The sequence below is a fragment of the Leuciscus leuciscus genome (assembly GCF_965113295.1).
Source record: "Leuciscus leuciscus genome assembly, chromosome: 15".
NCBI classification, from domain to species: Eukaryota; Metazoa; Chordata; class Actinopteri; order Cypriniformes; family Leuciscidae; genus Leuciscus; species Leuciscus leuciscus.
This window is the reverse complement of record NC_138739.1, coordinates 27,494,638-27,522,596: the sequence shown is the minus strand read 5'-3', so window position 1 is coordinate 27,522,596 and position 27,959 is coordinate 27,494,638. Positions and strand designations below refer to the sequence as shown.

At 37.7% G+C, this 27,959-nt stretch overlaps 2 protein-coding genes across 4 annotated transcripts in view; both read right to left on the bottom strand.

Moving 5' to 3' along the window:
* Nucleotides 1-27,959, bottom strand: part of rabgap1l (RAB GTPase activating protein 1-like) — an 88,100-nt gene that overhangs the window by 50,842 nt on the left and 9,299 nt on the right. For both annotated transcript variants that reach the window (XM_082138821.1, XM_082138822.1), the window contains exons 8-13: nt 26,838-26,904; nt 25,862-25,964; nt 23,853-24,019; nt 20,369-20,495; nt 14,664-14,757; nt 14,376-14,526 (exon numbers count right to left, since the gene is read on the bottom strand). In XM_082138821.1, the coding sequence (XP_081994947.1) occupies nt 14,376-14,526; nt 14,664-14,757; nt 20,369-20,495; nt 23,853-24,019; nt 25,862-25,964; nt 26,838-26,904 (709 nt within the window). The remainder of the gene's footprint in view (nt 1-14,375; nt 14,527-14,663; nt 14,758-20,368; nt 20,496-23,852; nt 24,020-25,861; nt 25,965-26,837; nt 26,905-27,959) is intronic.
* On the bottom strand, nt 3,382-9,187 carry gpr52 (G protein-coupled receptor 52). 2 transcript variants are annotated; one of them, XM_082138883.1, is made up of 2 exons: nt 6,911-9,187; nt 3,382-6,819 (listed from the first exon to the last, which is right to left on the bottom strand). In XM_082138883.1, exon 2 carries the CDS (start codon nt 6,350-6,352, stop codon nt 5,240-5,242), a length of 1,113 nt encoding a protein of 370 aa, XP_081995009.1. In that variant the 5' UTR covers nt 6,353-6,819; nt 6,911-9,187; the 3' UTR covers nt 3,382-5,239. The 2 variants fall into 2 exon arrangements, with proteins under 2 accessions (XP_081995009.1, XP_081995010.1); XM_082138884.1 differs by having other exon boundaries at nt 7,358-9,187.

Here is a 27,959-nt window from a genome sequence, read left to right as displayed (position 1 = left end):
GAGAGAGAAGCCCTAATAAACAGCCATTAGGTCCAGAGACAATGGTGATTAGCATTGTGTCCAATGAGGATGCGCGAGTGCTTCACCTTTGATTAGCGACAGAAAGGGCCAGGTGTTCCTCCCGCTCACCGTCGTGCAACTCAGATCCTTTTGATGGAGGAGAATGCCTCTTGAAGCTGTGTGGCAGCACAGATTAATATTAAAAGGAATTCATAATATGGCACGCAAAGGATTTTCATAAATATTCACAGGCCTGGACGGTAAGCTCCACTCAGTTGTGTCCATGAATATGGATGAAAGACTGGCAGGGTGAACCAAATGTCTTCAAGTATACGAGAAAAGAAGCAACATCAAGAGAAATCACGAAATTGTTCACTCTTACAGGCAAATGCTACTTAACATAAGACTCCACAGCAAACAAGTGTGATAGACGTGATTTTGAACACTAACTGCATATTTAATATGTACATTACATTACATAATATTATATTGGCAGTAGTCTCGTAGAAAATACATAGCTCACCTTTAAATGGTACGGCGGTATCACAAAAGGTCTAAATCGGTAAAACGGTATAAAAGGTCTAAATCAGAGACGACAAATAAGAAACACCATGGCAGGTGGCAATTTAAATATATGCCGGAAGTATTTTGTTTATTACGAATTTTAAAAAGTATCATATGATAAATATTAGTAGCCTATTATAAATAAAATACACATAAAATTTAATTCTAACAAATATAGGCAAGAATAAAAGTAAATGTATTCTTTAAAAAAAAATATGCTAATTGATGACTTTAATAAATGCATAGACTATCGATTAACAACTTTGGATAGTTACAGTAGGTCTGTCTTTAACAGTTTATAAGTTTTGGTAAAAAATTTATTTTCCAAAAAACCCAAACAATTAAACACTATGAAAATAGTTTCAGTTATGACTTTTTACATTTTATTTAGTCTATATAGTTTTGTATCAAATACAATATGATTTTCGTTGATCGATATCTGGCAGCACCAGCACCGCTTGGGCGAACGACTCGCGGACGATACATAACAGAGCCAAAACTTACCGAAACCCTCCGTAACTGGCACATTTGAAGAAAATGACCATCTTTTCGCAAATAAAGAAATGACAGACGTACGTACATATTACCAAAATATTATCATGTAAGCTTTATAGTACACCTTAAATAAGGGAATTTATGGTCATTTAGTGTTAATACTAATTAGCGAATACACAAATGGCTTGGGTATGCAGAGCATTCGCAGCTCATATGGACCGCACGCCCCTGATAGATATATATTAGGTGTGTAACGGTACATGCATTCATCCCGAACAGTACAGTACGGACTTCACGGATCGGTGCATGCAGTCGCACGACGAATACATTCAGTCACAGGCGAGCCACACTACAATCCAGAGGGGGGAGCGCGCAGTAATGTAATGCTGTTTGCTACCAGTAAAAAGTGAGGAAGAAAAGACGATCAATCGATAGATATGTTTTACATCTCTCAACCAGTGTTTCAACTGCAGAAAGATATTTTTTTTAAAAACAGCTTGAGAATAATATCTCACGTAACATTACATTTACCTCAGGCATTTAGTGTCAACAGCAGGTTAGTTCGCTAATGAAATTAACTCTAGAGAGAAGCATTTCGTATAAGCACTATATTAGCCTATTCATTATATCTACTTAACCTGTTAGTAAAATATATGTTTTTTTTTATATATATATAAGTTTGCCAAGACACAAAGTCTTAAAAGTAACACGATAAACACAAAAAGGAACAGCGTATAGCATGTTGTAAATATGTGCTTAACACTTTTGCACATCATGAGGATAATATATAGCCTGTTTTGCTTTTAACCTCAAATCTTCTTCTAAAAGTACAATAAAAAAGGTCAGGGGCATGACAGAAGCATGACCGTGTGCAGTCTAAAAATACATTACAGGGTCCAGCACTGTTATCCTCAGCTCAACCTGCGCCAGCATCTCGCTGACATTAGGCTTTCTTGTGAAGGCTGCATCAGCAAGAGTCTCAAAAAGAGAGGAGCCATAATGAGACCCTGAAACATGAAGAACCACACAACACCAAACCAACTTGTGCTCCTGCCTCATTTCAAATAGGTGCACAAATTGCATTGGTATGGAAGTACACATTATTTCTAGGGCTGCATAAAAATATCAAATTATTTGCATCTTCATTTGAACAATCTTCATTTGATTCTTAAATTTGAACAATTGCATCTTTTCTCAATGGAGGCATTTTCTGCATCAATCAGATAAACTGAATACAAGATAAAAAGTGTGTGTACAATAAAATATTGCGATGAACGGTGTCTTTTCTCGCAGGCTGCACGCACTGAGCATGAGCAGTGTAGTCCAATTCGCACAAATGAGCAAACTCATTCAGCGTAGGGGTATATATAATTTACAGCATTAGCTGCAAGAAAATGTATTGTACCATAAATGTGCTAGAATTAAATACATTTCAAAACAACTGTTGTGTAAGCTGACAGCAAAGAATGGAAACCAAGCGACAGCACAAAAAATGCCAATAATTAACTTATAACAGTCTTCTATTTTGTGTCAAGCCAAAAATAAAGCTACAAAAAGACCTGAAACAACACATTTGCCAAAAAACAAGCCTTTTTTTTGTCAGCGTCTGTGACAAGGCATACATTACCTTCAATGTCGGCAAAGGCCAGTGCCCCGGAGCAACTGTGCCGGCCAAACATCGATTCACACGGCCATTAAGATGCGCTAGGCTCTCAAATCTCCCACAGTAATAGTGACACTGCTTTTAAATGAGACCTCAGCCTGGTATCCACAGATATGAAATTGTCACTTCAAATCAAAAGAGGAAAAGGTATTTGGGTTGAGTAACGATAAAGATACAAGAAGCATGTTGTACGCATTTTAAGGTCACAAAACAAGTGTAAGCAAGTGGAATGAGACGTACTGTTAGTGACCGCTGAGAGCACTCATGTTTTATTCATGCTGGTGCCAAGGTCCAAAACCTCCCATGATCATGGAAACATTTGATGTGCTCATTAGATTTCAAAAAGGTCACTTCATTTTCCCCCTCGCTCTAACTGCACATGTGTAATTTCCCTTCTGAAGGGAGCTGTAACCTTTTTAGAGGCAGCCGCAGAGTGCCAGCCCTGCTGTGTGTGCAGTCTGGGGCCGCTGCGCTGGGATCGGTTTGCCCTGAAGCCTTAGAGGACATGGGCAACTTAAACTCTGACCAGCCTCTACGGACAGCTCTGGAAACCTTACACAGTTGGTCGACATGCGTTGAGATGTAGAAGGAATCAGGATCTTTACCATGCTGAAATCAAGAAAGTTGTGCATTAGAGAGAAATGAGAATGAGAAGAGAATGAGAAGTGATAAAATTTTAATTTATTGACGTGAAATCCAGATTAACTACAGCCAAAAGATGCAGTCATCGCAAATCAGTGTTCACTGTTCAAGTTTATTGTACTGGCAGCGACAGCAAAACCAAAGTGCCTCACAAAAAAACAAAAACAAAATCTCTGAACTAAAAAAATATATATATTGTATTTTTATTCTTTTGTTTCATAATCAGAAAAAAATTGGACAGAGACATCATAGGTTCATCAGCAAAATAAATACAGGAATATACTGCTAGTTCATCAGTTTCACATCCATTGGATGTTGAAAAATAAATAAATAGTAAATTTACTCTAAGTTTTTAATTAAAAAATAACACCCTCACCATTTAATTTCTATTCTTATTATATTTTTCTTTTCTTCATTTCATCTACTGCACATCAACTAGCCTAGTTGTATTGTTTTTTTCAGAGCTGGGAAGTTTAGCAAGTACAGGGCTGTAACATCAACCAGCAAATAAATGTTTACAGGCATAAATAAACTGAAATATGCACACAAAAAAAAAGCAGGAGCAGTTTTTTTATTAAACCACCATTATTCATTGCAGAAACCAAAATGACAGTAAGTATTATGCTTCAGAGACAGCCACATAACTGTGCGGAAAAGTTGAAGAATTGGAATGTAAAATAAAATTGGAATTGGAATGTATAAAATAATCTTACAAAACAGAATAATGTAAAACCAAAACAACACAATTTGTGTATGCATGTTGTTTTCTGCAGATCACAGCTCTAAAATGTACTTGCATTTGAATGTGAAAAACAATTAAATTCTCCCATCACCCATTTGATACTCTTAAAAGAAAATTACTTAACATATCTATTAGAAAGAGGGATAACTGTAAGAACGTACTAAAAAAATATTGAATGAAAAATGAATCAACAGATTTAAGACAACAACAAAAAATTTTTTTGGACATTCATACATTAAAGTGAGTGAAAAAAAACCTCGGCTCAAGGTAATGTGAACGTCAAGTTAAGTTAAAGCTGATCTGGCAAAAAGATAAATTAACAAATAAAACATGCTGAGTTGCATGTTTCTCAAAGGGTCACTGCAGGCAAATAGGTCTAATTACAAACAGCTAAGGCTTTACACCACTGGGGATCTAAACTACAGTCCACAACTATTCCAGGCATTTGTTGATATTGTGCGCATGTGGTATTTCAAGATTTCCTACAAAAAGATCAGATCTAGAAAGAAGAGTTTGAAAAAATAAAGACAGACCAAGCTGTTTGTCCTTTGCTACATCGCTTTTGACATGATTTGCCTGTGTTTATTTTAGATTCAAGACACACTGTACCATAAAAGCCACTAGGAGAAGACCTTTGCTAAAATTAACTAGTTAACAAGGTCTTTAAGCTCTCATTCTTTTGAAAAGCAACTGTTTTTATAGTTACAGCTGCTACACAAAACTCAACAAATATCAAAACAACCAAACCAGCAACATGGGTAATGTGCCTAAAAAGTGTGCTCGATATTTAGAAAGAGCTAGCACAAGCAAGAGCTTTGAACCCACCCCCTGGCTTTGTCTTGTTAATATTTTGCTCCCAAACGCTCTAAACTGCATATCTCTATTGTCAAACAGGTTGTGGCCCGTGACCATTCAATGGTATTTACAGGACCAAGGCAGGTGTCATCTTAATATTTACAAGAAATGTAGATCACATGACTACTTCATCCTCACTGTGGATAGTTTCTTCATAATCTCTGTTTAAGAAGCTACCAAGTTCCAATACTAGTCACAATTACATTAAAATCTGGGCCAAATCCTTTGCAACAACATTTAGGAGCTTAAGACTGATCCAAGCAACCCTCTGCAGATCTTCAGATGGAGCAGGAGTTGGCTCTCTTCCTCGGCTTTGGCTCGCTAAAGTCCTTGTCATCATGAGTGCAGGGGCTGAAAGAGCAGGAGGAGCAGAGCGTCTGCGAGAGTCTACGCATTCCCAGCCGGAATACACTGTTGGAAAGGCTATAAATGACGCAGTTGCAGAAGCTGTTGCTAATTGCTAACCAGGTGGTCACAAAGGAAAGGGCAGGACTGTCCAGCACATGGGAGCTCTCCAGAAGGAAATAGAAAATGTAGGGGAGCCACAACATGTAGAAGACACTGGTGATGCGAAAAAGCACCATAGCATACCGTCGGTCTGGCCCATGACCGGCTTGGTTGCCGCCTTCGGCAGTTTCCATCTCCTGACTGGGAAAGCGTGCTCGACGCTCTCTGATCTCTCGATTGTGCTGCTGGCAGATGCGGAAGATGTGGAAGTAGGTGAAACAGACTACTAGGGCTGCAGGGGCGTACAGCAGGCAAACAACAAAGCCAGTGAAGAGAGCAGATGTTGGCCAAGAGTGGGCACACCATTCAAAGATATCCCCATGGTACCCCGGCTTACCCCAGCCAAAAAAAGAAGGGAGAAACACCATGCAAGAGTAGATCCATATGAGTATAATGCAGCAGCGAAGACGGCAGGGTGTTACCAGTTGGTTGTAGGAGAGGGGTTTGGTAATAGCCAGATAGCGGTCCATGCTAATGCAAGCCAAACAAGCCATTGAAACACTCTTGAGCACAGAGATGACGTAGCTGAACACCTGACAGGTGATTGGCTCTTGGATACCAGCTGGGTAATGGAGCAGCGAAAGGGTGGGAACCAGGCAACTTAGCCCCACCAACAGATCCGCATACGCCATAGTCTGGATGAAGTAGCTAGTGGTGTAGTGGTGTAACAATGGGGCACAATGAAACACAAAGATCACAGTCAAATTCCCGGCGATGATGAGTACAGTCAGCAACACAATGACCGCAGTCTCTAAGACGCAAGCCTCCACAGCCTTATTCTGTGCCCAGCTTAGGGGGCAGGAGTGGTTTAGGGACACGCTAAATTGATTGCTAAGGCTGCCGTTCGCAGTGGGGACCGGTTCGATCAGCCCCGATCGGTTCATTGTCTCGGACCTTGTCCACTTGGATAAGGTTCCGTTGTCCTAAATGCAGTGCAGATGGCCTGCAAAGTGATCCTGTGTCTGTGCCTTCTGAGTAATCTCTTCCAGCAGAACTCAATCTTCTGTCTTTTCCCCTTTACCTCGATCTTTCACATGGCTGGATCTCAATGAAATGAGCATTGGCAAAAATCAATATAGTCCGTAAGGAGAAGAAAAAAAGGTGCCCAGCGCTCCTCTGAAATCAGTCATGCTTGGGAGCAGTTCAGTAATTGTCAGACAGAGATATTTCCTCCACAAACTAAGGCTGCTGGAAACAGGAACAATCACAAAAGGGTTGCATGTCTGTGCTGAAGGCCGGATGGCAAAATTGTCCACAGCACTGCAATGAAGTCAACCAATTCCTTAAGCTGTCCTCTTAAGGGTAAAATGTGCAGGATTGTTGGATAAGGAAATGAAGATCAAACGGTTTCCTGTGACCAGTGAAGACAATATAAGAAGGATTAAGCATATTATAAGATAAATGTAACAACAAAAAATATCAAGAAAGTTCTTGGGTCATACCTACTCCTGAGTCCCACAAAACTTGTATTTCAAGAATTGTAAATGTCTTAAAAAAATTCCAATCATATTAGTTTGTCACAGAACAAAAACATGCACCATGTTTTGCTTCTGGAATAGGCACCTCTTGGCCACTAAATCGACCCCCTTTCTATAGTCCGAATGAAAACACAGACACTCTAGACAAACACAGGACAGCAGCATATGAGAGTTGCCAGAGCTATCACTGCACAGAGCGCTGCTCATAGCCTGCAGGAGTCTGAGCGAGGCAAAACGGAACTAATCAAAATTTCAAGATCAGGTTCTGGGGGGCCACAGCGAAGGCTTTGGTCTTCTTTGCTCCCAATCCAATTACTTTTTATGAACTTTACCATGCATATCGGATAAAAGCAGGGCACGTTAAAAAAGGGGGAGATCGGTGTTTTCCGAAAGAGGTATATAGCTGCTTACATGAAGATGTCTCCTCAGATAGCATCAGGACAGCATGCTTTGGGCATCCTGTCTGCATTCCACATGTTCTCAGTTTCCATCCACTGTTCCGTTCAAAGCTTTGCACATCACATGGCATGCCAGTCTCTGCATCTGATTAGTTGTACATGCCCAGCTTTTTTCTTTCTGAGGTAGACCTCGTCATCTCTTCACCAACTTGCGACCCTGCACATTCCGTAAGAAAGTCTCCTTTGAAACACTCAGTCCTTTAACAAAAGCGGAAAATCTGCGTACCGTTCCTGTCCTTGTCAGCTCTCTGCGACCTGCGAGGCAAAGCAGGTTGACAGCAGTTCCCGCCGAGCGCGCGGAGTGCAAAACGCACTTTGAAATAAATAATTCAAAATTGAGGCCAGCAAAAAGGAAAGAACAGTAAGAATTTGAACAGATCTATTCCAAACCGTGCGGCAAAGCAGAAATGAGCCGATGAAGAGAGAGCAGCCCCTCACTGCTGGTGCTCAGAGATGCTGAGTGGCTCACAGTGGCTCTCCTCTCCCCCTTCGCAGTCTCGCTCTCTCTTCCACTGTGCCTCTCGATCACATTTGCTCCCTCCCTCCTTTCCCCTCTCACCATCTCTCCAACTCTCCTCCCTCCCCTTTTGACGGCACCTGAGGTCTTCTTTCTCACACAACACCTCACAGCACACTGCTCTCTCTCTTTCCTTCTTTCCAATGTTCTCCCCCTTTTCTCATTATCCTCCTCTTCCTGCACACCCTGAAGAGGTTTCCCCATTCAAAAATAATCACAGACTTCCATCTCTCCCTTTTTATCTCCTACAGCTCCCTGTTTTATTATCCCTCGTTCTCATTTTCCTTCCTGCTTCAAGTCACTTACACAGACCAGTGCCCAAGCGCAGCAATGCCTGCCCCTTGGTTACAGTTGCCAGGCATTTCAGTTAGCCAGGACCCTCCCTCACAGCAGCTGACATGGTGCAACAAACAAATTATGAGACTCTGGGAGGGGGGGGGATTTCATTCCCCTGGAAGGATATCATCGCCCGAGTCTTCTCTAACACAATCACAAATTCAGATCTTCAGCAGATTTACTGACAAGTTTGCTAGACATAACTACAACAAGAGGAGCTCATAAAATACAAAGGGATTACGAGAATGACAGCCAATGTTTCCTGCACAGCTGCACTGCTGCTAAATGTTCAAGCCCCGTGGCAAAACAATTTCATATTCTAGCAGAGTTGTGAGCTTGCAGTCCTGAACTGAATGTGATGACAAAAAATCGTGGCTGGAAAAATGAAAATAAATAGACAACACTTACGCAACTTTGTCCTTACAGACTGCACTCAATGATGTCTATAATTCCCAGAGAAAGCAATCCTTTAGCATCCCTATTCATCTCAATGGGAGTTGCGGAAGCGGAAACAGGGTTCCATATTCATAAAACCTAATTACTAAATGGTTGCTTATAATTGACAACGACCAGGTTTCCATTTAGAAAATATTGCAAAAGTTTTGCGCAAATTTGTGTTTCCATTAACCGACGCTATGCTAAAACTAAATTTTTTCGTCTCACGATAAGTTATTCCAAAAATCATGGCAACGGATGTTAGTAGGTTTACTTATATAGTAGCCACCGCACTAGACATTATTTTTAATCGAAGGAGACGTAGGCGTATTATCCAAGCTTAAATGGCAATGAAAGCCCCTTATAACTTAAGAACGGCCACGTATGAGATGTTTCTGGGTGTTTCCCCCTGCAATCTGCTTCGAGGTCTTGATAAATTGTGGCATTTCTTTGTTGTTTAGAATTCAGTATTCCCATAATTCTTTCGTCTTTTATGAGTTTTCAATTCGCAATTTCAATTAGCGCAATTTGAAGAGTAATGGAAACGCAGCTAATGACAATTATGTAGTTAATGTTAAAAATGTACAACTGAGCTTTGTTGTTTTTATTCAACAAAAATAGTCCTGGTTATTATTTAAAATGATTTTGGTTCAAATTAATGGCGCCAAAATTGATAAATACGGTGATCCATAACTTGTGGAACAAGATACTACTGAACAAAAGTGGCAGCTAGAGGCCTGTGTAAATGATTAATCACAAAGGAAGAGAAAAGGCTAGAGAAAACAATGACCATAATCCTCTTCATCTGTTGGTGCCTGAGCTTTTGATCCAAGTGACTCTGACTGTACAGGGACAGGAAGGGCACTCTGGCTCTCATCACCGCACTGGCTGAACAAGTACAGGTCACTATGACAGCTGGACTTGATTTGGCATAATTTACGGCAATGGTAATGAAATCAAACTGGACACTTTACATCATAATTTAATTTAAATAAATGCCCCTGGTCTTAGTGTCCACAATTAATAGTTTTTTTTTAATTATGACAGCTTTCTCTGAAAAGCCATTTTCACCCGCATGAGTGGAGAATAAAACTTTTCACCAATAATATAATGGTCCACTTTTCCAGTGATGTTATTAACTAAAACAATCTTACAATTTTTTTTTCTTAATTAAAATATAGATTTAATAAAATGAAATATATAAAAACTAAGACTTAAAAAGTTAAACTGTAAATGTTGCTTTGGGAACTAATATGTATAATTTTAGTTTTTTTCAAAAACTTTTCACACTGAAATAAAATATACAAATAAATATAAAAACAAAAACCAATAAAAATGACAAAAGCACAAAATGATATTTAAAAAAAACCTCAAATTAAAATGAAAAAATTACAAATAAAAGCCAATTCAAAATATACACAATACAATCAATCTGAATGAATAAAATAAAGTTTAAAAATAACCTCCCATAAACTGGAAATTGAAATAAACCTGCATATAAATAAAAATATATGTATATGCTTCGAACGCCGTTTCATGTTGTTTTTAGACAAAAAAGATTTTTGCTACAGATGAAGTCTAAACAGACATAAAAATATCACCATAAACCTGACACGAAAAGTTCACTTACGCCTTATAATCACATCATAGTCGCATTAAAAAGTTTTCATGTTTAAAATGTTGAACAAACAACTGGCAGTCAGTCCGGAGGCATGCAGTGATTCAAACCTTTGCACACATGACCAGAGGAGACGAGTGCATGAAGTATGTCTCTCAGTAATGCAAACTGTCATTTCTGTGTCAGCAATGAACTGACCCCGGCGACACAGTCTGATAACACACGCTATGAGGGGGGCCTACCCCATCTACTCTACAGTGCAGATAGGGGCCAAATTCCATTCCAACATTACAGTGCCATAAAGCGAGGCATGTGTAAAAACAAACCCAAAATGCTTTCTCATTGGCGACTGGCGTGTCGTTGCGAGAATGAAATGATGTTGTTCGAGGGTTATTGATTCTCAGGGAGGTGGAACGGGCGTATGATGAGGCCACTAATAGAAGCCTTATAGTCCAGAGTGAATGGCAGCTCAGTCACTAGATGTAGACTGCATTAAGATACATGTCGGGCTGTGCTGGGAACAAGGGTCTATTGTGAGGGAGGGGCAGCTGGTCGGAGGAAACTGGGATGGCATTGTGGGCAAGTCTCAAACATCTCATATACTGAGAAAATGGCAGCTCACTTACTGGTCCAAAGGCCAATCGTTGAGTACACTGTAAAAAATTGTAATCCCATAGACTTGCATGGAACGAACAGGCAAAGATGGCTTGCGATTAAAAATAAGGTGCAGTCACATTAGCGAAGTTTCGAATTTCTGTCCATAGCATAGTGATGTATGAAGCATAGCAAATACAGAAGTTACTTTCAAACAAAGCAGCTTTCTATTGGTCAGTGCGGCGAATTCACACGACCAACTTGAATATCAGCGAAACCTGCGTGGTGAACTTTTTTGCATTCGAGTGAAACTCTTGATCGTGTGAATTCCTACTGAAATGACTGGATTTCGAGTTAAGCAAGGGTAAATGTGAATGGTCCTTTATCTTTGTGATAGGAAATCATATAGCTACATTTCCAAAGAAAAAAATGTGACCTCCCTGAGGTCTTTAATTCAACATTAAGTCTGGGATTTTTTTCAAACTAGACAACACAAAACCACCCGCACTCAACAAACAAAAACTACTCTTGCAATTCCAGAATATGCAAAAAATATTGTATTGAAATGATCCTCCATCAAAGATTTCATTACATGCTCCATAAAGACTGTAATCTACTTAAGGAGGCTTGTGAAGACTACATAATCAATCCCACGAGCCATTTGAAATAGAAGGTGGTACAACATAGTCTTGTCGAAAAATTCATATTAATGCGAAATGCTGGACGCAGCCCAGCGATTTGTCTAAATGGCTGAAAGGATCCTTCTTGGCATGAGACAGTCGAGATGTTTCATGCTCCGTTACAATCTTGTAATCAAACAATTTACTCCAGCTTAAGGATCCGTGTGCCTCAGCTGAGTACAATGACTTACCATTGTGCTTTCACATGCCTCTTCAAATTGTAAGTGATTAAATAAGTAAAACACTTAATTTTACTTATTTTTTTAAATTTCTTAAAAGTATCATACAGAACAAATAAATCTTGTAGACTGTAGAATCATTAAGACAAGTGCATATTTTGAATAAAAGAAAATTAAGCCTTCTTTTAGGGAAGAGTATGAATATTTATTTCCAATAATGTCATCAAGAGTTCATTTTCTTGTCTGTAAATAAAACAAAATTGTCAGATTCAAGCATTTTTTTTTGCCTGACTCAAGAGAATAGCACCTTTGGCAAATCCCTCATGCATCAGAGAAGTAAAGGTTGTGGAAATGTCAGTTTCACGCTCTTGGAAACACCACACGGGTTGCATTTTCATTGATCCACAGCAAGGACAATGCACACTCAAGACAGTGTTAAAACACTGAATGGTCAGACACCATTACAGACAGGTTAGAAAGAATAGGATCATGTTTTTGATGAGGGGAAAAAAAGCATTAGACAAGATAGACGAAACACCAAGCACTGAACTCCAAACTCCCTCAAATGGTTAAAAAAAATAGAAATCAGAACAAAATCAGAACTTAATTTCAAAAGCAATTCATTTCAAATTCAATTCAATGACATTTGCAATTAATCATTTACAAATGCAATTAAAATCACATATATCAGTGTTTGCTGGGGAAAGCCTACCAAAAGTAGATAGACGGAAATAGCGCCACAACAGTTATATCGACATGACCTGCAGTGAAGAATACATAAAATTAAATGAATGATTCAATTACACTCTCCATGCCCCATAACGCCCAAGTCAGTACAGTGTATGGTTAAAGGCCAGACTGGAACGGCTGCGGGAGAAACTGTGGGATTTGTGCAACATGGCAAAATCTTTCCACTCACTCTTCCTTTTCTGTTTTTTCATTAATTCTTTGACTTCACCCACACACCATTCGACACTCTCTTGCACTGCTGAGGTATTTTATGGCGCCCGCTCATCATCATTCTCGTTGCCTGGCATTGATTATTGCGCTGTTTTTCAGGAGTTGCTCCTAAAGCAATGATTATTAGCTTGCACATAAAGAAAAACCCAAGTTAACCAAAAAATATCTCCATCAGCATACAAAGGAGCATTTTGCTCACTACAATGTTGTTGTTGATGCAGTATTAAAGGACAAGTTCGGTATTTTACACTTAAAGCCCTGTTTTCAGATCGTTTCTGATGAAATAGAACGGTTAAGATTGAAATTTGGACACATGCTGCTGGCCCGAGAATTTTCGGTTTCTGTGGTAGCGTTGGGGGTTATGGGGGGGGGGTCTTGTGCCATTGACCAAACAGTAAATGGATTGTGGCAGGTCAGAATGAGGTCATGCAGGATTGTACTGGAGTATCCTCACCTCCAGCTGACCTCTGGTCACTGTCATTACACTGCTCGAAATGCATTTTGTCTTTTGACATTAATTTTAGTCAATTTGGAAACAAATCCTAGGAAATCAGAGGCTTGAAAGTAGAATTGCTCTAGCTGCTGAATGCAAAAAAACATGCTTGGGCTTCAGAAAATGACCTGAAGGAGTGGTTTCTCGTTTGCTGATAAATTTACCACCTGGCACACCACAATTTTATCATTTGTTTTTACTAATAATAATCTATTCATCTATCCATCTATCAATCTCCCCATCCATCTCTTCACTCAAAGTAAAATGTAAATATATGATGTGCATCGTGATTAGTCAATGTACATTTATAAAAGTCTGCATTAAACAGAAGTTGCGATAGCCTTTTCTTCCCTACTATGCTGTATATCCGGCTTCTCAAACAAGAAAAAAATATAGACCTCAATATTACATTTCACGGTGACTTTATTTTACTAATCTTCATTATATAAATAAATAAAAATAAACTAACAAATAAACAAAAGTGGAGAATAACAAGCATCAGAGCTGAGCTGGATTACTGAAAACATTTCATGCTAAAATAGTGGCTAAAACCACAATCCAACTCTAATCCACATTTCGGACTGAGGCTACAGCTGTTGGTTCAGTGTGGGAACGTTCCAGTCACTGACCATGCTTGGCATGAGAACCAGTCTGACCACAAAAACAACATGAAAGAAATAGCTTTTCAAACATGTAAAAAATCTGTAGCATGCAAAAAAGCACAGTCCTCTCCCAGATAATCAGAACATCTGAGCAAATCATCAATATGGGTAGAAAATATGTTTTGTAAATAAACAGCCTGCTATACTACAAAGGCTCATCCCGCTGACAAAACGGAAACTAGTAAGTAAAGATCATCAATTTCACCCTTGAAAACGCAGTTCTTCAGACTTGCTGCCTTTCCTCACCGAAAGCACTTTGAAAGACCAAAGCAGTTCCAAAGCAATTTTCAATTTCACTTCAAAACCAACCAATGCGTACAACCTCCCATGGTACACTTTGCTGTTGAGCGTTAGCTAAATTTACTAAAATAGCAATGATCAAAAAAATAAAAAGACCCTAAATGTGGATTTGCAACTGCATTGTTGAGAAACGCATGTATGCTAGTTGGCTTTTCGAAAACAAAAAAAAAACAGCAGTAATGGTTGCCCACTCTTACCTTGGTGATGAGGATGCGGTATTGCTCTAGCAAAGCCTGATCGTTGTGGCAGCCAGACAGGAGCTGCCATACTTCAGCTCGTAAGGCCTCCGGGATCCCAGGCTTCACCAGAGCAGACAGACCCTTTGGTCGCACCAACAGGTTTCCTTGCCTGACAGGTGGAAGACAGACGTTGTCAATGCAGCACAATGGAGTTTGTTTTCTGCAGTTGTGTTCAATATGGACTGTGCACTCCAAATCTGGCCAAACTACAAACTTAAATGTTTTAAGTCAAGCCAAAAGTCTCACCATCTCTTGAGGATTCCTGCCCAGGACTCCAGAATCATCTCGGGACAGTCCTTTGATACGTCTCCTGTCCCACTATAGATCTCACTGTCGCTATCTGTACAGCGGGGGACAAAGACAAATGTTTGTTACCGTTTTGTTTTGCCAATAATTTACGAGATGAAAAACGCACGACATGCTTTAATCAAAACATACTGTAGACAAAATATAACAATTAAAAAAAATAACACCACAAGATTAGTTGTGGATTGATTCGATATGTAACGGTAAACTGAAGCGCTTTGCCTGAGGGTTAATGAACTCACTGAAATGCAACCTATACATATGAGATTAATAAGATATGTAGACAACATAAACATAATATTGTGTAATAATATTGCAAATGCATAAGAGAACTTGAACAAAGTTACGCACTAGTAAATGTATAAGTAATCATAGACAGTGAACTAAAGCATAAATAATAGTGTACTTGTTTTTGTTAGATAAGTTTAAATGATAAAATACATGGGCTCATTTTGGACTTTAATCAATCAACTTAAAGATTTCCACTGACTAAAATCTGAAGGCAGTTACTAAACATATTAATAAAGGAAATATATTGTTTTCAAAAAACAAAATCTATGACTAAAAGGTGAGGTCACATTAGCAAAATTTTCAGGATATTTTAGGAACTTTTTGTGGGCAAAAAAGATCCATTCATTGATAATAGGGTAGTGATGTATGAAACACCACTCAAACAGAAGTCACTTTGAAACCAACCATCTTTCTGTTTGTTAACAAGACTTTCCGTGATCAACTTGAACCAGTTGCTAAATCAGCTTGGGAAAAATTATCGCAAAATTCCAGATCGCGTGGATTCCAATTGAAACGACTGGATTTCGCCATGGGGGAATGTGACTGCACCTTAAAACTAAAAAAACAAACTGGTTTCATCACTTATGGCCACATTCTGCTGCCACGCTTTGAGAGAGATACTTAAAGGGATACTTCACCGATTAGCATTAAGCTTTGTATCAGTAGAAACCCAGTATTATTTTCGAATGACCGTGCTTCCCTCCCTCATGTCCCCCTGAGACAAGAGATTTCTGTATTGTGTGTCTGGAAAAAAACCTCTGATGACGCAAAAATCATCATTTTAGAGGCTAGAGACAACAGCCAGTAGTAGGAGCTAGTTCCGCATGTTTTCAACCCGCCCATAGGGGGTGGGATCTCATGATAAAACAGCGTCTTTTCAGTTTCGAGTCAACTAGTAGCCTAGTTGTATCATTTCTTCCGATACTGCCCTCTGTAACCGGTAGGCGTGGCTTAGGAGTGGCCAGGTTGGGCAGCGAAGCAAGTGCATTCTGGGAGTTGTTTTGTTTCATCCACATGAGCCTAAAATACATTTTCTGGCTTTTCTCAGTCTAGAAGGCACCAATTTCTAAAATAATTTCACATTTCTACTACATAAATGACCCAATTTAAATACACATTCATCTTTCCAGCAGTGAAATATCCCTTCAAATGTAACCAATCATTATTAAGAACTAAAAGCTCAGGTATACTTAATTTTCCATCTCGTGCACAGTTAAACGTGCAAGCCTTTCAGCGTTCAGTAGACCTTTCTTTTCAAGCGCTAAAATCAGTCCCAACAGTATTGTACTGATTACAAAGGCTGCATCCAAAATCGCATACTCTCTAGGTATGAATAAGTTCTGAATAAGTCAAATAAGTTTTGAATAAAGTAATTTTTTAATAAGTAATTACTTTGTGACAGTTAAAAAAAAGTATGTTCTAAAGTATGAATGTAATACGGACATGTTGTCATTATCATGTGACCTACCAGCGTCATTTGCGTTGCTTCACTTCCATTCACAAATCCCCTCCCGCGGCCTCATGGGATAGTAAAGTGCCCATCGTATGCACACTTACTCTTTTATGAGCACTGTGAATTAGGACATACTACTCTTTTCACATACGGTTTCATATATTAGGGAAGTATGCGATTTCGGTTGCAGTCTGAAAATACATTACACAGACGGTCCACTTGCCGGAGCGTAACGAGGACTAGAGAAGTCTACTTTCGGTTAAGCTCAAGTCGTGACCCTTTGGTGAGAGTCTACGCCCTGAGTCTCAAGGTACAAGATATGCATGTTTTAGGCAAACATCACTCTTCAACTCCTTGCTTGGCATCACTTCGAATGACACCTTTCGGACATGTTAGGATGCTGCATGACTTACAAATTACAGAATCGTCCTTGCAGCGTCCACAAGACCGAGTTGAGTTATATGCCGTACACACCTGCATTAGTCAGGGCCTCGGAGTGCCAAGATTACTGTCACGCCTTGAGGTGATAAAGAAAATGTCTTGGACTTAATGTCTGCAAAGGTCATTAAGAGCCGACCAGCAGACTCTCTGCCCATATCTCAAGGTCTGTGTCCGCAAAATGGCCGCCCGTAAAGATGTTTGCAGAGGGAATGAATGGCAATGCATCTGGTGGTGACAACTATGTAAGACCAAAAACACTGGGAGAGCTTGTGATTAAACATGGTAATTATGGCAAGAAGAAGCGAGTTTTAATGTAAAGATCTTTGAATAAAAAACAAAAACAGTTGTAGTGCTGAAAGCAGGGATGAATTTATGGGTCACCGAATAAAGGACTCGCAAGGCACTGCTTTTTGAGCCCATTTACAATGTTCACGACCTCCAGCAAGAGCCTCAAATGCTGTACGTTTTACAATCCCCGATGTGAGGTCTGGAACACAGTGGTTTCTTTTGAAATGCTTTTAAAGGGCTTCTTTTTACATTTACTGCACAAGTACCTTGGCAACGTTGCAAGAAGTGAGAGAGATAGAGATAGGGAGAGTGAGAAAGAGAGAGAGAGCGAAAGGGAGAGAAAGACAGACCAGCCTTGAGCAGAGCCTCTGTCGCAAGGTGAAATGGCGGTTCGGTAGCAGATGTGGGCGGATGAATCTACTTTTCCATCTGGCTCCCCAATAGAGCTAAAAATGTTAGAGAAAGATGGCGAGGGCGAACACTCACAAAAACAACAAAGACTTTCTTGTACAGACCAGAATAAATTGCACAAATCAATAGATTAATACAAATAAATGGCTGAATAAAAATAAATATTTCGCTCATTTCATTTATTTTGCAAAAGAAGTTGCGATTGATTAAATGCAATAGTAGGTGGAAAATATTTTGGTGGTAAAAAATGTATGCATGACAATATATCTGTGACCATTTCAGTCAATTTTATCAATAGTGCTCATACTCTGGGTTATGGATTTTAACAAACCACCTTAGGGACCACCCAGAATGATTATAAAAAAATAAAATAAAATAAATAAATACAAAGTTGGCATTGGTCAAGTGGCCATCAATATACATGCATGCATGTTTATATAAATATAAATATATATTATGTCAACAGGTTCCACATAACTGGGTTATGTTAATTGTTAAACTAACATCATTTTTTCATGTAACTTCAACATCATGGAATTAAGTCATTTTAAACGACCCATTTAAGTAGTCTCAAAGTGAATTTTTAAAGGCTCCCTGAGCCTCAGGTATTCATATTTATATATTCATTCATCCATTAAAATTTCATTTATTTTAGTGACACATAATTGAATTAATAGACTACAGCTAGCTATTTGCTAGCAGTAGCACATATTAGCGTCTTAAATGCTAAGATTTACATGCTCTTTCAGCCAAAGCAGTTAAAAGTAATTGAATCAGTCCACAGCCTAACAAAATGCTCCACTCTTCTCCACAATGGTAACCCACTGTAATTTAAATGGTTCTAATAATTCCAATGTAATTGAACATTAAACGCAATAACACTTCATTTTAACATTTATTCTCTCTTAATTCAACCATATGCAAAGCATGCTGGGAACTAACAAGCACCACCCAGTTTCAGTTAATGCAACAAATCATTCATGTAATCCAACACAAACGGATTAAGTAAACTTAAATGTTACATATATTTAAGCAGACTGAACACAACCAAATTAAGTTAGGACAAAATGTATAGCAATTGTGTTGCTTAAGCTCATTTTAATTAAGCAATTTGAACAAGCAGCAAAAACATTTTTTTTCAGTGCAAGGTTGAAGACACTTAAAAAAAAAAGAAGAAAATACTTGTGCATTCTGTTCCACTGTTCAAATAGTTTTTAACTGCCAGTCAATTGGGTAAAACCGGCCTGATCATACAAATGCGGCTCTTAAGGTCGATTAGTCAGCTGGTCGTTGACAAAATAATAAATACATAAAAAAGTGTGCCAAAATTTACTCTGGATACATACGTTCTCTTTAAATGTTCATATATTCATATATTTTTCAAATGATATGAGTTACAAGAGTTCAATTAGTTCCTACTAATGAGTAGGAATGAGTTCAACTACATCCTTCATTTTATCAAATATGAGACCTGACCATGTGGAAAAAGTATTTGCTTAGCCTATGGAAATCTATCCGCAACAAGACATTCGCATTTTACTCCAGCTCTGTTTTGCCAACATATGGAGTACCAGTATTTATGCTTTCTAAAACACAAACAATCTCCAAATCTGGCAACATTCAACTTTACTTATATTACATAAACAGTCTTGCATTCTTCTCAGCTCCAAGTACACTATACAAATCGTTCTAGGAATATTCAGACAGCATTTATCCCATAATGGACACCTAGCAAGCGGAGAGCAGCGCAAATAAACATTTAAAATATGCAACTATCGCACTGTTCACGGACATTAGGTAGTAAATAGTGCAGAACAGCCCTATAAGTGATATTTAACATGCTACTCAAACCCATGTAATCATTATTCCATGTTGTGTGAAAAGACCAATTGAGCAGAACCCAAGACAACAGAAGAAAAAAGAAAACGCGGCCAGTTCCAGGTGGTCAGATGACACACAGAGACCGAGAGCCAATACCACTTAACCAAATTGGAATCCATTCTTCTGAAATGGGCGCTGATAACCACTTGAAAGACGCCAGGGTTTCACATCTCCGGCTTGTGGCACCCTGTCAAAAACACAGGCCGTCTCCGCTTGGCGAAAAAGACAGACGGCTGATACACTTCACCTCGAGCTACGGGCCGAGACTAAATTAAAGCTGGCGATGGATTCATGCTGCCAAACCGCAGGCAGGAAAAAGTAAGGGGCGCGAATGTTAATCATGTTAAAATTTGGTGGGGGGGAAATCTGGACGGATGATCTCATTCACTTAATGTGTTAGCTTTGACATATAAAAATAAAAAAATAGCAAAACAAATGGACCTGCTAAAGCTTTGCCGCCAAGGCAATCTGTTCTTTTTACGTCCGCATGTACACACATAAGTTCGCTCCCTCTCACTCTGAACAGCCATCTGAATAAGTTTAGAATTGGTCATTTTCCCCTGTATTTGTGAGACTGGACTGGAAGTTGGACAAGTCTGAAAACTTTCATGGAAATGAAATAACTATAAGGTATCAAGGTTCAATCACAATCCAATCCAATAGTATTAAAAAGTATAATAATTCTGTAAAAAACTAAGAAATGTCCATTTTGATAGTGAGAGATAGTGTGGAAAATGGTCCAATAAATTTAAATGACTAATGCTGTAAGTGGATTTCAGCAGACTACAAAAGTGTAGGGTTCCTTTAAAGGAGTTCACCTCAAAATGGCAACAAATATAAAACAAAGAAAAGCACTCTGATAAACTAGACGGTGACATACCTTCCTCTGGTTCCTCTTCCTCCGTGGAAGACTGCAGGAGGCCACGAGTTCCAGCCGCACATTCTGTGTGTTTCTGCAGGCTGACCACATCATACATGGCATCTCCCTGGCTGCCCTTCCCCGTGCCCTACATACATATAGAGCAAAAACATGCTATATATAAATATGTATAAATATGTGTATATATGTGTATATATGTGTGTGTGTGTAATATATATATACAGTGAGGAAAATAAGTATTTGAACACCCTGCTATTTTGCAAGTTCTCCCACTTAGAAATCATGGAGGGGTCTGAAATTGTCATCGTAGGTGCATGTCCACTGTGAGAGACATAATCAAAAAAAAAAAATCCAGAAATCACAATGTATGATTTTTAAACTATTTATTTGTATGATACAGCTGCAAATAAGTATTTGAACACCTGAGAAAATCAATGTTAATATTTGGTACAGTAGCCTTTGTTTGCAATTACAGAGGTCAAACGTTTCCTGTAGTTTTTCACCAGGTTTGCACACACTGCAGGAGGGATTTTGGCCCACTCCTCAACACAGACCTTCTCTAGATCAGTCAGGTTTCTGGGCTGTCGCTGAGAAACACGGAGTTTGAGCTCCCTCCAAAGATTCTCTATTGGGTTTAGGTCTGGAGACTGGCTAGGCCACGCCAGAACCTTGATATGCTTCTTACGGAGCCACTCTTTGGTTATCCTGGCTGTGTGCTTCGGGTCATTGTCATGTTGGAAGACCCAGCCTCGACCCATCTTCAATGCTCTAACTGAGGGAAGGAGGTTGTTCCCCAAAATCTCGCAATACATGGCCCCGTTCATCCTCTCCTTAATACAGTGCAGTCGCCCTGTCCCATGTGCAGAAACACACCCCCAAAGCATGATGCTACCACCCCCATGCTTCACAGTAGGGATGGTGTTCTTGGGATGGTACTCATCATTCTTCTTCCTCCAAACACGGTTAGTGGAATTATGACCAAAAAGTTATATTTTGGTCTCATCTGACCACATGACTTTCTCCCATGACTCCTCTGGATCATCCAAATGGTCATTGGCAAACTTAAGACGGGCCTTGACATGTGCTGGTTTAAGCAGGGGAACCTTCCGTGCCATGCATGATTTCAAACCATGACGTCTTAGTGTATTACCAACAGTAACCTTGGAAACGGTGGTCCCAGCTCTTTTCAGGTCATTGACCAGCTCCTCCCGTGAAGTTCTGGGCTGATTTCTCACCTTTCTTAGGATCATTGAGACCCCACGAGGTGAGATCTTGCATGGAGCCCCAGTCCGAGGGAGATTGACAGTCATGTTTAGCTTCTTCCATTTTCTAATGATTGCTCCAACAGTGGACCTTTTTTCACCAAGCTGCTTGGCAATTTCCCCATAGCCCTTTCCAGCCTTGTGGAGGTGTACAATTTTGTCTCTAGTGTCTTTGGACAGCTCTTTGGTCTTGGCCATGTTAGTAGTTGGATTCTTACTGATTGTATGGGGTGGACAGGTGTCTTTATGCAGCTAACGACCTCAAACAGGTGCATCTAATTTAGGATAATAAATGGAGTGGAGGTGGACATTTTAAAGGCAGACTAACAGGTCTTTGAGGGTCAGAATTCTAGCTGATAGACAGGTGTTCAAATACTTATTTGCAGCTGTATCATACAAATAAATAGTTAAAAAATCATATATTGTGATTTCTGGATTTTTTTTTTTAGATTATGTCTCTCACAGCACAGTGGACATGCACCTACGATGACAATTTCAGACCCCTCCATGATTTCCAAGTGGGAGAACTTGCAAAATATCAGGGTGTTCAAATACTTATTTTCCTCACTGTATATATATTATATATTATATATTTTATATATATATATATATATATATATATATATATATATACACACACACACACACAAATTATAGAAATAATAGTGTGTAAATATTATATAAATGAAATATTATAAAGTAGGGATTTTCATTTATAGATTAGCTGTTCCTTTAAGAGGCAAGCGTGCAGCGAGAGCGTAGCATTCAAAGTTAGCTTCACCTTCGCTACTGCTTCAGGGGAAACGACAAATACATAATTACACACAATTAAAACAAGTGGCGATAGAAAAGGAGGTTTGCAGAGATTACACCCGTACTACTCCGCTTCAAGTAACTCTTACAAACATTTCTATTGACACTGCTTCCCTCGCGCCATGTGGCTCTTATGTAAACCGTCGTTTCCATTTTTAATTGCAAAGTGGAACTGTACTACGGGCGAAGAATGATGTTTACAGCCAGAATAATTATACGCTAATTCCTCGCACCTAATGAGCAGCGTAAACAAATAAGGAATAATAAAATAACGTGGAGAATGGGCTGGGCCTATCGCTAACGCCATAATATTATCTTTTAATTAGCTTTTAACTACAGCCCAGGCATTCTTTCTCTCTGCGATAAGATAGCTACGGAGGCAATCAGGCAGAGATGCAGGCTGCAAGCTCTAATTACTTGAGCATGATAATGAGCGCCGGGCCTCTTATTAAGCTACGAATTATACAAAGCCTCCATTTGCCGCTTCACAGCTTCCAGGAGTTACTGCCCCTATTCACCCTTCACAAAAGCTCACTTCCTTCCTCAAGGTTTGTTCTCCAATCTGCGCAGCCACTATATCACAGTCTAGAACTGTTCATAGGCGGTTCGCAGGCTTTGCGAGAAATGGGTGAATCTTACAAAGCCTGTCAAAATTGTTTCCAGGTCATATTTCAACCCCTGAAAATAAGAAATTTTATTTTAAAACCCTTAATAACTAAAAGACTTTTGCCACCATCACATTATTTTCTTAACAATAAAAGATATGTGTGTATGTATGTGTATATATATATATATATATATATATATACACCTTTTATTTCACCAATTATTATTATATATAATTTTTATCTTAAGAAATGACACCTTGTTTAAGAGAAATTATTTGTAAAAAAAAAAAAATTATACACCTTTTATTTCACTGATTAATGTAATTAATTATAATGAAATAAAGAAGAATAAGAAATAAATTATCAAGGTACCAGCTTCAGAGTAAGTATTTTTTTTAAATGATACAGCTTTAATCACCAATTTTTTTATTTCATTAAATATTATCACCTATAATTGTCATGACAATAGTAAAAAAAACTACTAATTACTTAAATTAAAATAAAATAAAAGGGGGGGGGGGTATTTTTTATTCTTTTTGCTTTCATTTTACCAATTATTTAATCAATGTCATCACCTTTAATTTTAATGACAACAATAAAATAAACTAATTTAAACCAAAAATTCATAAAAATATTTATGTGTAAAGCACTTGAGTTGAGAACTCAATAGAGATGCATCTATAGATAATATGTAAATGTTTTGTGTGTGTGTGTGTGTGTGTGTGTGTGTGTGTGTGTGTGTGTGTGTGTGTGTGTGTGTGTGTGTGTGTGTGTGTGTGTGTGTGTGGTTTAGGAGTGTACCTGTTTGAGCTTGAGGTAAAACGTTTCAGAGAAGGCCTTCCTGCTGAAATACCAGAACCTCTCATTAGCCGGATAGATCCGCACTAGCGCCTCCATGAGGAACCGAACAGGTTCTACAACCTCGGTCACCACCAGGTCCACTGCCACCGTCATGTAAACCTGCTTATCTGCAGGGGGAAAAGTTCACAGTTAAAGACAAAACTGCCTCGATGTGGGCAGGGAAAATATTAACCAGTAATATCACAAACCCACTTTTCCATCATCCAATCAAATTCAAACAGATCAAACCAAGCCCCGCCCACATCATTTCCCCATTGCATATTCTTTTCATGGAAGTGTAAAAGTTTCAGTCACGTAACGTTTTATCTCATTTAATCAGACATACAGCAAAAAAGTAACATTCCTGAAACTCAGGTTATATATCTCCAGGCAAGTGTGGCAGAATGTAGCATTCTGGGAACTGCTATTCTCTCTGAGGTGAGCTCTATAATTATGAAACAAACCAGACCGCTGATAGAAACAAACCACAAATCAGTGAAAACCAGCCTGTTTCAGACTAAGGGGGTTTTATTATTTCAATTAACAGGAAACAAGAACGACAATAGCTACAGATTTATGAGGGAATCGCTAAAAATAGATTCCAATTACGATAAAGTCAGGTCAGAAAAGGTGGTGGTGAGAAAGATGGGAAGGTAAATAATAGAAGATCTGTGGTGGGTCTCGATTGAGACTTACAAACGGACACAAAACCACAACGAGGTCCGTTGAATGTTTTACTGAGAGTGTAATAAAGTGTAGACTTGAAATGACAAACTCAGTTCATTCAGGTCGCCGAATTAAACGTTATTTTTTAATCAATATGTTTTCTCGTCATTAAATTTACAAACAGCCTTGTCAATGAATATTAAAATATTATAATTAAATAATGTTAATTAAATATTATAATTAAATAAAAAGTTATTTATTTATATATATATATATTTTATTTTTTTTATGCATATTTCATACACTGCAATCAAAAAATGTATTTGGTATTTATATAAATGTATTTATATAAATAAATGCTATACATAATGTATATTCAAAAGTTTATACTTTAAATATATTTATATAAAATGTAATTATATATTCTTATATTTCATGACTTAAATTGTAGAAAATTAAACATTAGCATTTATAAATTATTTTTATAATTTTTAATTAAACAATCTAAATTATATAAAATTAAACAAGAATTTGTCAATAAATAAAAAGAACCTTTATCTATATGTATATTTAATTTACCATAATTAAATTGTATATGGTATTAATATCAAATGTATTAATGAAATACATAAAATTATATTATATATATATATATATATATATATATATATATATATATATATACAAACATACACATACAAATATATATATATATATATATATATATATATATATATATATATATATATATATATATATATGTATGTTTGTATGTTTAATGTATGTTTAACACACATATTATATTCTGTAATTTAAAGTTATACTTTAAAAAATTTGGAAAGTTAATATACAAAATTTTAATTATATAAAATTAAACATACATATAGACAATAGACACACATAGACATACATTAATAACTGTAATATTAAATTTATTTCTAAATTTATATAATTATCTATATATTGGTAACAATGATCCATTAATGAAACCCGTATTAGTCAACCTCTAGTTCAAGCCAAATTGATATGAAAATGAATTCAAACTATATTGCGGTCAGTGAGAGATGGCACACATTTTGTCCATGATAAGAAAAGCTGCTGGAACAGAAACTCAACATGCTCAAAGTGTTGAAAACTGTTAGGCTTGCAAGTAATGTGAGAAGGAAACAAAAGATGGCAGGAAAGAGTGTGAATTTCTGTGAAACCTGTAAACTTGGCCACAGCTTGATGTGCAATGAAAAGAACTAGACACTTGAGAAGTGAAAGAGTTTCACGGTTTCAAAGGATTGTGTATTAGCTTTCACCTTTCGGCGTGTCCTCGTTCAGTGGCTGGAAAGCTGGAGTGTTCGGATTCCAGGTGCCAGTGATCACATACGCCTTCCCATCGGCACTCTTGCCCATAGACTCCTTCAAACACAACCACACAAAAATTATTAAGTTTTCACTTCTTCTATAATGATTCTATAGATTCATTAAATAAGTTTAACGGTGGTAAATTTAAGATAGCAAATTCATTTATCTAATTGGACAAGCGTTTATTCATTTGAGTGTGATTTCTAAAAACTGGTTGAAGGAAATTAAGGAGACAGATTTTTTTAATGGCTAATTAAATATCTATAAATCAAACCCATATGAGTCATTTGCAGTCTTTGCGAGGCAGAATTTCATTGAATATCATTTAAACTCCACAAATATGACACACAATCAATAAAAAACACCTGCTACAGCATTAATAAGACATCTTTTTTATACATAATTGGTTTGTTTCTTTAGAAGAGGAACTGAAACAGCATGCAGTATACATTAAAAGGAAAAATCAGATTTGTGATTAATAGCATTAACGAATAAAAAAGGGGGATTCATCATGATTATTTTTGATCTATTGATGGCTCTAATATAGACACTTTTTGGCAAAGTATCAATTGATGACATTTGTCTAACCATCCAGATGGCAACAGGCTTCTTGAGGAAACGTATGACATTAAGCCATGTAGGATGTTTGATTCAGGAATCCCAGTGAACCCAATTACGCGTGATTGAACTGCTAATTGTTTTTAGTCTTGATGTGCAAATCGCCATTGCTTAACTTGCTCAAGGGCCTTTGTAAAATTATGTTTTTAATGAATAATAAAAAAAGCTCATATTTCCATTAAGTGTTTCTAAAATTGGCAACAGAAAGGTTAACATTTAATATTGAGCCTGAGGTACAGCTATAACAGCTCAACCCCGAGCAGTCACATTGGGAGGATACTGGGGGAAAGCTCCAGAAATGTGTCTCACCATGTCGAGGAGGTGCATGTCGCTGTTACGAACTTTCTGACCAGGACTCAGCAGCATCCCAAAGCACCTGGACAGCAAGTAAATGGTTTTGATTGTGAGGAAAAGTATTATTTATTACATGACATTTTGACATTGTGATTTGAAGCTTCTTTCATTAAGTGATACATTATATGAAATAGCAGCATTAGTTTTATCAGACAGGAACTGATGTCACTGTGAGGTGTGGCAACATTTTCATAGCAAGTCTCAAAGTGAAGAGGGTTGTCTCTACTGTAACTAGAGCAACATCTAGTGGTTGCACAATGAATCACACTTATACATGTCAACGTGAGAGTGTGTGTGTGTGTGTGTGTGTGTGTGTGTGTGTGTGTGTGTGTGTGTGTGTGTGTGTGTGTGTGTGTGTGTGTGTGTGTGTGTGTGTGTGTGTGTGTGTGTGTGTGTGTGTGTGTGTGTGTGTGTGTGTGTGTGTGTGAATCTTAAAGAAAATGACATATTTATATATATATATATTAGTACCAGTCAAAAGTTTGGAAACGTTACTATTTTTAATGTTTTTGAAAGAAGTCTCTTATGCTCATCAAGCCTGCAGTTAAAAAACAAACAAAACAAAACAAACAGTAATATTATGAAATATTATTACAATTTAAAATAATGGTTCTCTTTTTTAATATACTTTAAAATGTAATTTATTTTTGTGATGCAAAGCTGAATTTTCATCAGCAAGTACTCCAGTCTTTGGTGTCTTATGATCCTTCAGAAATGAGTCTAATATGCTGATTTATGATCAATGTTGGAAACAGTTGTGCTGCTCAATATTTTTTTTTATAACCTGAGATACTTTTTTCAGGATTATTTGATGAATAAAAAGTTAAAAAGAACGGTATTTATTTAGAATAGAAATCTTTTGTAACAATATACACTACCGTTCAAAAGTTTGGGAACAATAACTTCTTTTTTTTAAAGAAATTAGTACTTTAATTCAACAAGGATGCGTTAAATTGATAAAAGGTGATGGTAACGATTTATATTGTTAGAAATGTTTTCATTTTGAATAAATGCTGTTTTAATGAATAAATGCTGTTAACGTTTTACTCATCAATGAATCCTGAAAAAAGTATTCCA

Excerpts from the sequence above, each read along its gene's own strand:
- gpr52 (XM_082138883.1), bottom strand. The coding sequence starts at position 6,352 with ATGAACCGATCGGGGCTGATCGAACCGGTCCCCACTGCGAACGGCAGC.